At 35.5% G+C, this 13,753-nt stretch overlaps 1 protein-coding gene and 1 long non-coding RNA gene across 5 annotated transcripts; one reads left to right on the plus strand and one right to left on the minus strand.

Moving 5' to 3' along the window:
- Nucleotides 1–4,600, plus strand: LOC144848289 (uncharacterized). Of its 3 annotated transcripts, none has more exons than XR_013613840.1 (6): nt 1–126; nt 805–913; nt 1,376–1,446; nt 2,224–2,365; nt 3,211–3,245; nt 3,627–4,600. It is a non-coding gene; the product is annotated as an uncharacterized LOC144848289 (long non-coding RNA). The 3 variants fall into 3 exon arrangements; XR_013613841.1 differs by having other exon boundaries at nt 1–122; nt 807–913; XR_013613842.1 differs by having other exon boundaries at nt 1–116; nt 807–913.
- On the minus strand, nt 909–3,716 carry LOC144848288 (uncharacterized). Of its 2 annotated transcripts, XM_078705003.1 has the most exons (10): nt 3,619–3,716; nt 3,295–3,501; nt 2,913–3,143; nt 2,748–2,824; nt 2,424–2,620; nt 1,993–2,322; nt 1,761–1,904; nt 1,466–1,673; nt 1,061–1,357; nt 909–971 (listed from the first exon to the last, which is right to left on the minus strand). In XM_078705003.1, exons 1-10 carry the CDS (start codon nt 3,666–3,668, stop codon nt 958–960), a joined length of 1,755 nt encoding a protein of 584 aa, XP_078561129.1. In that variant the 5' UTR covers nt 3,669–3,716; the 3' UTR covers nt 909–957. The 2 variants fall into 2 exon arrangements, with proteins under 2 accessions (XP_078561129.1, XP_078561128.1); XM_078705002.1 differs by lacking the exon at nt 909–971 and having other exon boundaries at nt 995–1,357.
- Nucleotides 4,601–13,753: the final 9,153 nt, after the last annotated feature.

The following is a 13,753-nucleotide window of genomic DNA, read 5'->3' on the forward strand; positions in this document are numbered from 1 at the left end:
TTGATATTCGAAGCCAGCGGTCACTCCGTTTCTCAAGACTTCCCGAGATATGAGTATTGAAATCTTACGTCTATTTTGCGACAAAAAACAGTAAAAAATAGCAGTTTAATTACAGGGTAATGGTGAGGTTATATTTTTTTTTTGCAATTTACATAAACATCGGCGCCTAGTCGATGTGAAAATTCAAAAACTTGATAAACAATATTTAAAAAATCTCGCTGACGTCTACCTAATCCAGTTTAATAATTATATACACAGAAAGTCGGGGCCCATTTGCCTGTTTTGCACACGTGGGTGTGCTGCTAAAGGCCTAGGCCTAACAAAGGTTTGTCACTACGTACTAGGTTTAAGCCACGAAAAATAAATATAGGCCTAGAATAATATACTCTTAGTAGGCCTAGCCCAAGTATATGTCGTTAAGAGGGGAAATATAAAGCAGGGCCAGGCTTAGTAACAGCTCTATCTAGACTAGGCTAGGCCTAGGCCTAATTTTTTAATATGGTACCATCAAGACATATGTAGGCCTAGGAGAATATGTATACTTACTAACTAGCTTTCATGAGGGCCTAAGTTATTCTACAGTAGAAAATGTGAAAATATCATAGTCTATCTTCCTATGGCTTGAATATTACTAAACTATGGCAGCAACAGCATTGCATTTGTAGAATAAAAAATAAAATTTTGATTTTAATTTTGACAGATAGTCCTAATAATAATATAATATTTCTTCATGTATTTCAATCGCTAGTCCACCATTTTTTTAAATAATGATGATAAATATTTATAATTCAAAAATTGTATTACAGGTTCCAAAAATACCACCAACACAAACAAGTACGACTACTTTATTGATGCAAGTGTGGTTCATAAGAGAATACATAAAGAAGAAGATGGCACTCTGTCAGATTTATCAGTAAGCCTATATTTTCTTTTATTTCGTATTCTTTGTCGTGTACTTTATTCTTCTTTTTCTGAAAAATATAAACAGGTTTATTTAATTTTTGGTGAGCAGGGAGCTAAAATGCACAAATAGTGTAATCAATAAAGTGTAAATTGTTACCAATTTTTCTTCTTTTGGGTTCAACTATTTCTTCTATTATGCATGGCTGAGTGGTAATTGCATGTGACCGCATCATGGATGTTAACTGTCCAAGTCTGTCATGCATCCCAGCAACTGTTCTTTTCCTTTTATTAAGCGCGGCGTGAATAGACTCCCCACCTTGCTCGCTAACCAGTCCCAGACCAAATCTCCAAGCCTTTAATTGGGGAATGACATGTTCCTCGAGCATATGTAATTTTGGAGATATACTTTTGTTGGTTTTTCGATATTCCTCCATAAAGTCTTTTATGGCTTCATCTGAATTTTTTTTTGTAGAAGAGAAAAGAAACAGTTACAGTGTGTTGTAGGAAAAGAAACAATGGCATGTCTAAGGAATACCTTGAAAGGTAAGCATAATTACATTACCATTTTCTTGAATATCAACATCTGTGACAGGTTTTGAATGATTCAAGTTGTTGTGAACCCTAGAAAATTTTGAAAGGAGTGCATCGTACTTGGTGACCAATTCTTTTACTCTTTTGTCAATTAGCTGAATTTTTCCGATAGGAATCTCAGCTTCTTGAATTTTCATTTCATGTAGTGGAGCATTCACTAGTTCATTCCTAACATGGTCCTATTAAAAACAAATATACATTTTAAAAACTACAATTTTAATAATTAACAGTTGAAACAATATCAATTAAAAGAATAGTTAATTTACCTGACAACATTTATGAACATGGTTACCAATAAATGATTTACCATGATAGGCTTGCCGTTGGATGCGATTTTTTTGTAGCACACGTTCCAGTGATGTGACAATTGGACCCGTTCCAAATGGAAGCCCATTTTCCATGCATTTTGTCTGTAAAATAAAATATAATACAAGTTTTGTCTTTACAGTATGTGTCTGGCAAGACGCATCTATGTCATTTATTGTTTGAGTAACTTACCAGTGACTCAATCTCTTCTCTCAATTTGACTATCTTTCCCACATTGGTAATTATGCTACCATCAACACTTCCTTTAAGATAGATTAATGGCATTGCATCCTCCATCTCAGTCAACTTTAATTTCTTTTCTTCAATCTTTTCTTTGATATCAATTTGTGTTTGGATCTGATGTTGAATTATTTTATCAAACTTTGATTCAGAAGTGTCATCAAGTTCTCCATTTTTCCTTAGGGAATATATGAGGCAATCTATGCTGTGCGCCTCCGTCTCTAGCATATCAAAGAGCTTCTTGAATATGCCCAATGACAAGTGCAGGCTAGGAACAGACACCTAAAAGATATAAATTTTAATACCAACAGTGCCATATAATGAAGTAAGTACATTTGTTTCTCTAATATAAAGATAATTAAAAACAAAACTGATGTACTTACATGATCTACCTCAATTGATACTAAGGGATTATTAACAACGCTCATGGAAACATCCTTAGATCGGCTTTCAATTCCGCCATCTTCCATAAACATTCTGTAGTTGGCTCTGATTGAAGCCAATGAGCGCTGTTTGGCGGGTGGTGCCTTTAATTGCATTTCTGCTTTTGGTTTTTCACAAAAGAGACAGCAGTATCGAGCTAAAAGTATTCAAATTTTTTCACAATGTTTAAAAATGCTAAAATATGCAGTAATACAGTATAAATAAAATTGGCTTAGAAAGATTTTGTATAAATTAAATGATGATAAAATAATTTAATAGTTTACCATTTGGTCCATTTAATCCATAGAGTTTTGTTAAATACTCATAGTCCCCAAAACAGAAAACTCTCAGTGTGTAATTGCTGAAAGAAATTATACATATATTTTTATTTTGTTACTTATATACGCATCCACATAATTGTTAAGTTGATATACTAGTTGTATTCTTACCGCCATTTTTCCCCGTTCAAAGCAACAACTTGGTGGGCCACTTCCGGAAGAGTCCGGTTAATATTAAACATCATGTCAGGGGCATCAAATATTAGTATGACGATGATGTTGTTAATTGAATTTGGTTTGGCGAGGCTACAAATCTGTACCTCAAATTTGGTACTTCCACCTCCCTTATCCCCGCCAAACTTTATCCAAATCTCGTTATTATTGGGAGATAGGTTGTTCAGTCTGTAAAAAAATTTAGTAAATATTAATTCAGTTTATAATTAATTTCTTTTAACTTTTATTTCCATAGCAAAATCCATATGAACAAAAGTAAAGTCCTAAAATGTAAGTTCTACACTTTGTAAGCACATATTTAAATTTAACTTCAGCGTACCTTGAGTGTTCATCAAGATATGAAAATACAACTTTTTTAATGTTCTTCATTCTGACAGTAGGCGTTGATCTTAATTCTATCCCGTCTGGGGACGTCTCAGACCTAAAACATAGCATTTCCATTGTGGATTCAAAATAATCCCCAATGAGATCATTTTGCCGCTGCCGCATCCTTTTCTCTGATGGTATTGTCCCTTTCTCCACATATCTAGTACATAAAAAGGATTAATAATGTAGTCTCACTTTATTACTAGACATACTTGACTGTGTCTAAAATGCCTGTATTCATGCATGGTTTTATTTAATCACATAATTGTTTGTTTACCTTCTTAGCTTTCGTAGCTGGTTCCATGCCAGATGGCAGTCTGACACCATTGCCAGAGCCTTATCTATATCTATAGACGAAGTTGATGCTATGTTGGCTGCTTTTAAGACCGCTTGACTCATATGTTTGGCTGAGTACACTTTCTGATGGAAATCACCAGCCTCACTATTGCCAACTGATTTTATGATGCTGCTTATGCTATTTGCTCGTCTTGAAACAGTTCGAGAACTGGCCTTATCACTTGGGACTTTGGTGTTTGGTATGATAGCAATCTTTGCTGGCTGTAGATAAGAATTGTATTTATATGTTTTATGCTAACAATTCTGTTATAATAATATTAATCTACTTTTTATAACATGCAATATGATAATTACAGAATTTGTTTTAAAGTACTCACCCGACCATTTGTTGCAATCAGCATTTCCTTACTTTTCTTAAGTTGATTGTAAACAACTTTTTCTGCAAACGTTTGTATTGTTTGGGAGACATGACTATCTTCTAGTGATTTCTCTAACACCGATACAGCTTTTGAAACATTATGATACACCACTTCTTTAGTTGTCTGGTGTTCACAAATATGTCTCTGATGTTCAGAGTATTTTATGAACATATTGCACGAGCATTGTAATTCTAGCGATTTCAGAGACTCTATTACAATTTGGGAGGCGGGTTTAAATTCCAGCATGTGCATTGGCTTTGCGCACACAAGACATGAACATACGTTAACATGGAGGGTACTAAACAAATTATACAGACAACTAGAACAATAGTGATGTGAACAGTTTGACTCAAGACTGTTGAAAGACAAAATCGAGTTGCATATTTGGCAAATGAAAGGTTCAGAATTGATTTTGTCATTGATTGTAAATTTTGATGGAATAATGTCGCATTCTGTTTCAGAAAATAATGTGTTGAGTTTTACTTGTTTTAGTCTTTTACCTGGTTTTGACTGTTCTGATAATAAATAACATGTGAAACATGATTGTTGTGTGTGTTGTCTCCAGATGTACCTTTTAGTTGTGCTAACCTTCTTGTTATAGCTTGAAAATTGACAGTTCTTGCAAATGAATGGTACCATGGTGGATGTACATCTTTGTTTTCATGAGTTAAATCGATATTTAAAAATGTCAGGACGCTATCTTTTAGTTTAGTTACTTCAAATTTTCGCTGATTTCGTGTTAACTTGACACCACATACACGACATAAATTACTCAATGCATATGTATGGTACTCCATTTCACAAGACAATAAATAACAGTAACATACCACATACAGTCAATGCAAAACCAATACACAATTCTTTAAAATAATATATAATTAACTTTGCTCTAGGCCTATTTTTACCTATAAAATCACTGGAATTTTGAACAGAAATAAGTCAATTTCAAATTTAGCTCAAATCAATTTGAAAGTAGACGTCAGCCTGAATTTTGAGCTAAATAAAGAATAAAGTCTCCGCTTTCACTTGGAATTAACGGTGTTGCTCGAAAAAATTGCAGAGATTTGCTATCAGACGATCAAAAGCTTGAACTTACCGCGACGATAAACTTTCGCCGTGAGGGCGCTATTTATGTATATTTTCGGCTTTTGAAACTATCGCAAACATCGTTAAAATTTCGCTTTTTTAATAATATTTTTTAATCCTAGACCATTTTCCCTAATACAAAATACAATAATAAAGCAAACACTGTAAGATTCGAGGAAAACTTTATTAATTGGTCATTGTAAGACTGTATTTACTTCGTATAATACACTTTCTGTTTATAGCTAGCTAATGTAAACATTTCGCTTGATGTTGGTGGGCTATAAATAGCTGCTCAAGGCTCGCGCCAGGCGTATCAATCAAAAGCGCGTTGTAAACACTTTGTGTCTCGGATATCGCGTTTGAAACTGCCGTGGATGACGGGGAGAATGGATCAGGTACTATATCATCACATTTCATAAAAAGGAAAATAATGAATCCATAACAGCAACCTAAACTACAATACTGTATTTCATTATAAGTGTTCTTGTCTGTGGATGATTAACACAAAGTAGCATTAATTAAAAATATTATTACCAGTGATGAACAAGATTTAAAATGAATTTAACACAACTAATCATCATCTATATTATCTTAATTTGTTTTGGGAGAACCCAATGTCCAACGTGAAGAAAGTGGACTGTGCACTTCTACCGCCTTGTGCGAACACCTTACATAACAAATTGCAAAGGGCACATTTTATCAGCATTCTGTGGGGAAATGCCGACTCTGCACATCCAGGACATGGCTTGAATCCTCTCAATTACGGATGGAAGGAAAGCAACGGATGCTATATTCCTGACTGGTATTTTGGACATGCAATGCCAGATTCTCTTTTTCACGAAGAGGAAGATGTTACAGTGAATGTCCAGAGTGTCCAGCCAGATGTTGCTGCTGAGTATGACGATGATGATGACGATTCATCTTTCGAAATTGCTTGGAGTGATGATTCAGAGATTCAGAAAGTGAAACAGAGAATTGACATTAATATCAATAATCATGAAGACATTTTAATAGCGACTTTACTCACTCACAATGTATAATTATCCTATGATCTGCCGCTGGCCGGCCTTACCGTACGCATATTAACATTTGACAGAGTCATTGCGTTATTGCTTGCTTTGTGAATGTATAGGTACCTACCGTAATCATTTCATTTTAAACATGGTTCATGTACTGTATTTTAGCCCAATTTATCACAATGTTCACGGGGAAAACATTTTGTGAATACTGTACAGGCCTATGACAGGTCATACAGTGGGTATGTGTCGAGCAAAATACTTTTTATACTTTGTTTGTTAATTTTAAGATGATTTTATGTTGTATCCAATGTTTGATCAGCCCAAATCTGGGGACCCCTTTGTTATGGATGTAGGGAAGGGGGTGTTATGAAGGCCTCGTGCAGATCATGCAAATAATTTGGCTAAATACTAGTGTGTTTGTTTGTTGGTATCTCCGTTACCTGATCTAGCCCAAATTTAGGACCCCTTTGGGTGTGTCTGGCGGGGCTAATACAGTGGATAATTTGTCTGGCAGGGGTCATTATGTACTCTGTTAAATGTACCTAGTCATTTAAACTTAGTTTTATGTGGTACTTTCCATATTTATTTTTGCCCAATTATATTACAGTGTAACAGGGGAAACTTTCGGGGGTGTCTGGCGGGACATATACGGCGGATAATTTGTCTGGCAATGCACTTTTTATAGTTAGTAGAGTATGTTTGTTAATTCTAAGTTGATTTTATTTGGTATCTCCAAAACATGATCTAGCCCAAATTTAGGACCCCTTAGGGCGTGTCTGGCGGGGCTAATACAGTGGATAATTTGTATGGCAAGGGGTCATTCTGTACCCTGTTAAATGTACCTAGTCATTTAAACTTGGTTTCTTGTGGTACTTTCCATATTTATTTTGGCCCAATTATATTACAGTGTAACAGGGGGAAACTTTTGGGGGTGTCTGGCGGGACATATACGGCGGATAATTTGTCTGGCAATTTACTTTTTATACTTAGTAGAGTATGTTTGTTAATTCTAAGTTGATTTTATTTGGTATCTCCAAAACATGATCTAGCCCAAATTTAGTGACCCTTTTGGGCGTGTCTGGCGGGGCTAATACAGTGGATAATTTGTCTGGCAATGCACTTTTTATACATAGTAGAGTATGTTTGTTAATTCTAAGTTGCTTTTATGTGGTATCTCCCAAAACATGATCTAGCCCATTTTTCTGACCCTTATTTGGTGCCCCAGGGGGCACACCCAGCAGGGGGACCCCGGCAGACGTCCATATATTGATATATTGTGTTACGTAATAAATATTCCTGTACTCGGATATTGGTACCTTGTTCGCTTGATCGAAATGCGCTTGGCTGCCGGTCTATATTCAACACGCTTACGAGAAGTGTGTTGTAGGCTGTGTTTATACAACACCCTAATAGACTCTCTTTTCCCAGACATGCTTTGGGTTGTCGATCGAGGATGAACCTATTCCCAGTCTTTGGGTCGTCGAGCATGGACCTATAATACATTATGTCGAGTTAACAAATTCTCATTTCTGTCGGCTAGAAAAAGCTTCGCGTGTGGTAACTGGGCGGATCCAGACATTATCCAACGATAAAAAGGGCACATCAGATATTGAGTATTTGAGCCACAGCCCCCCATGGTGGGGGTTGTGGCGAAGCGAATTTTGTTACAGGACACACTTAGATGGCCGGAAATGGTACTCTCGCATGCAAAATTCATGATAAATGGCACCTTTCTAGTTCGCCGGAAATGACACTTTATTAGCGCGCTAGCTAGCAAACAGCAAGGTGAGCATAGCCTAAGCCTAAGCACGCGGCGACTAACAATAGATACATCTTTTTTTGTTGCGTTCAATGCAAACGTTGGGGAAGTCCCAGATGAACGTACTTCCGATACGGTCATAAATGACCTCGTCGGCGGCGGCGGGTAAAAAAGTAGGTGGTCCAGAGCTTGAGGTATCTAGGCCTTGCTGATCATTATTACAGACTTCAGCGGCGGCGGGTAAAAAAATGGGTGGTCCAGAGGTATCTAGCTGATCATCATTATTACTAGTATGTAACAACCAGCCACTTAGTTTGACACAATGTTTGGCTTTTTCTGCCAAATCTTGCTGTTTGCGCTTTCTCCCTCTCTCTCCTTACGAGGCATCTTGAAAATAGCGCGAAAAAAGTTTACATGCGCCCTCTGTAGTATGTGAAACGATCTATTTTTAGAAGTTTAAGTAGTAGATCATCACGCGTCACCACCTCTCACGATGCTCTTTGATCGGCCGCCGTAACTTAACATCGCGCGCATTGTGATAAATTTCTGTTTTTATTTTTGGGGTCAGTGTAGCCTACTCTGTGCATACTAATATACACACAAATATGTCACACGAATAAAATATTGAACCTCTAAAAAAAGGACACCCTTAAAATTTAGGGGGTCCGGTTGATGATTCCTCACTGGACGAAAATTAATTTTTGTAAATAATATCTAATCTGTTATAGCACACAACAACCACACAAGCTACCCAGCGATTTTAAAACATAACAGTTGCTGGTCAGAAGTTTTGCAGCAAAGTCAAAACTGGTGCCGAATATTATGAACATGTACAACGGTCATTGATAAACCCTCTTTTGTTTCTGTATAAAAATTGCCATCATATAATGTGTGAGGAAAAATATTCACTCACACCTGACTTCCTTAAGTTAGACACACGAAAAGGAAGAATAATTTAACAATCCATCACACAAGCCATCACCTTCTTACCAAAGATGAGATGCTCAGCAAAGACACGTTTAATAAAGCAGCCCTTACGCCCTTACGTTAAACCATGGATTAAAGAATAGAAGGATATGCATCGACGGTGACATCAAACGATTTTACAACGCGCTTGCCTATACTAAAGCACTGCTGCCAATCAAACAAACACGCTCATTGAACTCCGTGTCTCTAACCGCGGCCCTCTGTAAAACGCTGCGAATCAACTGTTACCTTTTTTGAGACCAAAACGTAACCATGTAGAAATCGTATGCGCAGTCTGAATGTTCTATTGACATGTCTGCGTCGATGATTAATTGACAACAACAATATATTGCTGAATAATTCTGTTTTAGTTTCATCACAATCGGACTACGAAAAGTTCACTTTCTTACGACTAGTAATTTTAAGTAGTTAGTAATATTAATAAAATATGCAATTTTTATATTTGAATTATCATTATTTGCCTGCCATCTTCTGTCATTAAAAATTGCGTTAATCTATAGAATATTAAATTATGCATTTGACCATGTATGTTGTTAGCGTGGCCGGTGTTCACCCATACAACAATCGTGTTTTTAATATATGGCTAAGCAGTGGTTTCTTCATAAATCTCCTTAATTATCGATGTGATTATATTTAAATTGTAGTGCCTGGTGATTGGCTAGTGGTTATGTCATCCACACCACATCCAATCATCGGGTCTAATTGAATGAAAACAGCGATCCCTGATCCGGGATTGGCTGGCTATGTATAGTTGCGATTCGTTTATACCTAGCGGTCGTTTTGAAAAGTACACGCAGGGCAAACTTAATCACGAAAAAACGAAGTACCTATTATTATTCACACAAGAAGTAAGACAACGGTGAGTATATATATCATGTTTACACGTTGTATCTACTACACTTAAGATTAGCCTAGGCCTACCTAGGCAGTATCAATGTCGGCAAATCATATGGTTTACTAGTAAGCCTAGAAGAAAAGGCCTAGGCCTAGTATCCTTGCTGATTTTGTAATTTTACATGTAGGGCTAGGCCTAGGCCTAGGCCGATACAACAAATAGTTATTGTCTCAGATGTAGGGCTACTACAGGTCATAAAATGCTACTTTAATGTCATAAAAACATTAGCGTAGATCAATCGCGGCAGAAACCTATACTAATTACAATTATAGCATTTACAATTCCTCATCAGAAAGGTTATAACTAAATTTGTCGTATGAATTGTTCGTCGCCGTTGTTGCTAGCGCTAAAACATCATGCCACCAAAGAACGCGCGAAAGAAGCGTAGCCAACAAGGTTAGATGTCGTTGCACATGTGCAGTAAACAATATATTAGGCACGCGACCGTTTCGTTGTTACCATGCGGTTAATTAAACTGATAACATTGTGGGCGGTCCGCGGTCTGTCGGCGAGAGTCAAGGAACCCTTGATCTCACGTCGATGCATATCCTTCTATTCTTTAATCCATGGTTAAACAGATTCCTTCATGGAGAGCGGACACGGATAGAAAAGTGCTGCGGAAATTACATACTTTATGAATTATTTTGCTCTATTTTACTGGTTTTCCCAATTTTAAAACCATGACTACCAACGAGGCCAGTAGTAGACGAACCCGCAGTAGCCAATCGGACCAGCCACCTGTAGACAATGAGGTAAACATGCATACGTTGCATGCATTGTTAACCAAATTGGACGCTGATATGAACTCCCGGTTTGACGCGCTATCGTCTCAAATGACCAAGGTGAATGCAGACATTAAAGGGGTTGTAACAAAGTGCGAGGCACGCGAGGCAGGGAAGGCATGCGAGGCAAGTCAGAAATTTATGCGAGGCATCGTTTTACCATCATCAAAAAATGCGAGGCATCATTTTATCATTTCTCAAAATTGCGAGGCAGGAAATCACCGAAATTGAAGTAGCCAGGCCTAGGCCCGCTAGGCTAGTTCCCTTTTGCACCTGCCTTGTATTTTAACCAACTTTATCCTGAATACCACAGCTTAAAATTAGTAGGCCTACTTTAATGAAGAAAAATCACATAAAAGTAACAATAAATCCATTAAATTGGTGATTTTACAGACGTTTTTCTCGCATACTGCGAATTTCGCACACTCAATTTTCAATATTTTGGTTTCTATGGAACGCCAAAAGAGCAAAATTAATTAGAGGGCTAAAAACTCTGTGGAATCCATATATTTAACGCATTATTTGGTGAAAATCACGTACAATTTCAATAGATTTTGTCACTGTCAGTAAGGAAAAATGTTACTGTTGATACTGTACACGGTTTCATTAACCTTTTAAAGAATAAAATAGAAAAATTCATCATAATATCCTTAGTAGGATGTCTTAGGTCTAGACTAGGTAGTGATGTTGATTTAGGATCGATTATTATTCTTTGAAAACAGAACAGTATCAGCAGTAACATATTAAAGCATTTTTATTGACAAATTAACAAATATATTGAAATAAAACGTGTTTTTCACCAATAAATGCATGAGAAATTGACGCATTCCACTGAGTTTTAGTCCTCTATTATCGTTGCTCTTTTGGCGCTCCATAGAAACAAAAATATTGAACAGTGAATAAGTGAAATTCGCGAACAGTGTGGCGAGAAACACGCCTGTAAAATCATTAATTTAGGGATTTATTTGTTAACTTTTTAAGTGATTCGGTCTGGTATCACTATGCTTAGCACGCGACTTATGGCTGTTGGCTTTGTTAAATATTACACCAATTATTGTTATATCAAAATCGATTAAATTATTTTCTACATAGGCCTGTTATCTAGGTTAGGGCGAAGCATATTAGCTAAAGTTTAATTTTAGGCCTGGTATTACAATTGTCGGACCTAAGTCTTTTTTCACACTAGTCTAGGACCTGGGTCAGATTTGTATGCATTTAATTTAGGAGAGAATATCTCAACTGTTATAGGATAATTTGACCCCCACGAACAACATGGAATGTGTGCCAAATTCGCTATCCGGGGCGAACATGCCCAAAATCGGGGTCAAAGGTTAAAAATGTGTGGTTCTTGTGGTAATTTATTGTGGTTTATTTATGATATTAAATAATTCAAATGTTCTTTTGGTGTCAAATCGTGCAGAATATACATATTTATATTTGGTCTAACACAACTTTTTTTAGCGAAAAAATTACCGGAAATGCTTTACTGACCTTTGACCCAAAAATGACAAAAAACACATTTTCGGGTTAAATTATTCTTTAAAATGCCAATGAATACACTGTATGGTATCAAATGAAAGCATACACAATATGCTACCCATTGCTACCCAACTTGTATTGAAAATTTTAATTATGAAGCTAATTGTATGGAAAATGTGCATATTTTGATTACTTTTATACAAAAAATGAATATTTGGTAGCGTAATTTTTATATTTATTTATATAATATTAAATAATGTAAGTGTTTGAAAAAACTATTTGGTATCAAATGAAAGCCCATAAAATATTCTATCCATTGCTATCCAACTTGTATTAAAAATCTGTAATTATAATGCTAATTTTGTTTAAAATTTGCATATTTTATTTTTTTTGTGCAAAAATGAGTATATTAAAAAGTGTAAATTTATTTTGGTTTATTTATATTAAATAATTCAAGTGTTTGGAAGATCTTGGTAAGTTTACCAAGCATTTTGATACCATATCATTTTGATAGACCAACGGGTTACGGAGATTTGGGTGCCATTTTGAAATTGCATTGAAAATCTGTAATTATGAATAATGATGTAGATTTTTTTGAAAAATTTGCATATTTTATAAATTTTTGACAAAAATGAGTATATTAAATAGTGTAAATTTATTTTGGTTTATTTATAATGATTAAATTATTAAAGTGTTTAGGAGATCTATTTTGGTATTAAATAAAAGCCCATAAAATAGTCTATCCATTGCTACCCAACTTGTATTGAAAATCTAATTATGATAGTTTAAAAAAAAAATGCATATTTTATTAATTTTTGACAAAAATGAGTACTGTATAAGTTAAAATTATAAAGGTTTTTTAGAAAATGTGTTATACAGTTAGTGTAAATATATTTTGGTTTATTACCTCCGCCAAGGAGGTTATATTTTCACCCCTGTATGTTTGTGTGCTGTGTGTTTGTGTGTGTGTCTGTGAACAGCCTGGAGGCCACAGTTTTTATCCGATTCTCACCAAATTTGGACACAATGATCTATGCCTCAAAAGCTCGGACGAGTTCGAATTTGAGGGGAAAAGGTCATAGGTCAAGGTCACAAATAACAAAAAACTATTTTACTGCCTAGAGACCACAGTTTTTATCCAATTCTCACCAAACTTAGCCACAATGATCAATGACTCATCATATAATTGTGGTTAAATTTTGAAGGGTCAGGGTCAAAGATCAAGGTCCACAAAAAAAAAAGAAATAAAAAAATAATAAAAAAAAAAAAACCTCAGCGGGACTTGAACCAGCGATCTCATCCACAACTTTGTAGTGTGCAGTTAGCCTATTTACATTTAGAACTAATACAAAAAAATATTTAAAAAATATATATATATTTTCCGGGGACATTTTATGTAGGGGAATTTTATAGTAGGCGGAGGTTTGTACTCTCGGAGTACCCTCTAGTTATACATATAATTCTAGTGTTTTAAATAAATATTTGGTATACATGCTACCTAGTACATACAGATCATCCAATATGTATTGAAAATGAATCATTTTTTTTGGAAAATATAGAGTTATATAATATTATAAATAAACCAAAATAAATTTACACTACTTATTACTGTATACTCATTTTTGTCAAAAAAAAAGAAGAATATTTTCAAAAAAGTCGTAATTAAAGATTTTCAATACAAGTTGTGTA

Source organism: Antedon bifida, chromosome 7 (assembly GCF_963402885.1).
Source record: "Antedon bifida chromosome 7, ecAntBifi1.1, whole genome shotgun sequence".
NCBI classification, from domain to species: domain Eukaryota; kingdom Metazoa; phylum Echinodermata; class Crinoidea; order Comatulida; family Antedonidae; genus Antedon; species Antedon bifida.

Excerpts from the sequence above, each read along its gene's own strand:
- LOC144848288 (XM_078705002.1), bottom strand. The coding sequence starts at position 3,668 with ATGGTGTCAGACTGCCATCTGGCATGGAACCAGCTACGAAAGCTAAGA. Across the intron at positions 3,144-3,294 it reads TATCTTGATGAACACTCAAG|ACTGAACAACCTATCTCCCA; the intron begins GTACGCTGAAGT and ends ATTTTTTTACAG. Across the intron at positions 1,905-1,992 it reads GAGAAGAGATTGAGTCACTG|ACAAAATGCATGGAAAATGG; the intron begins GTAAGTTACTCA and ends TTTATTTTACAG.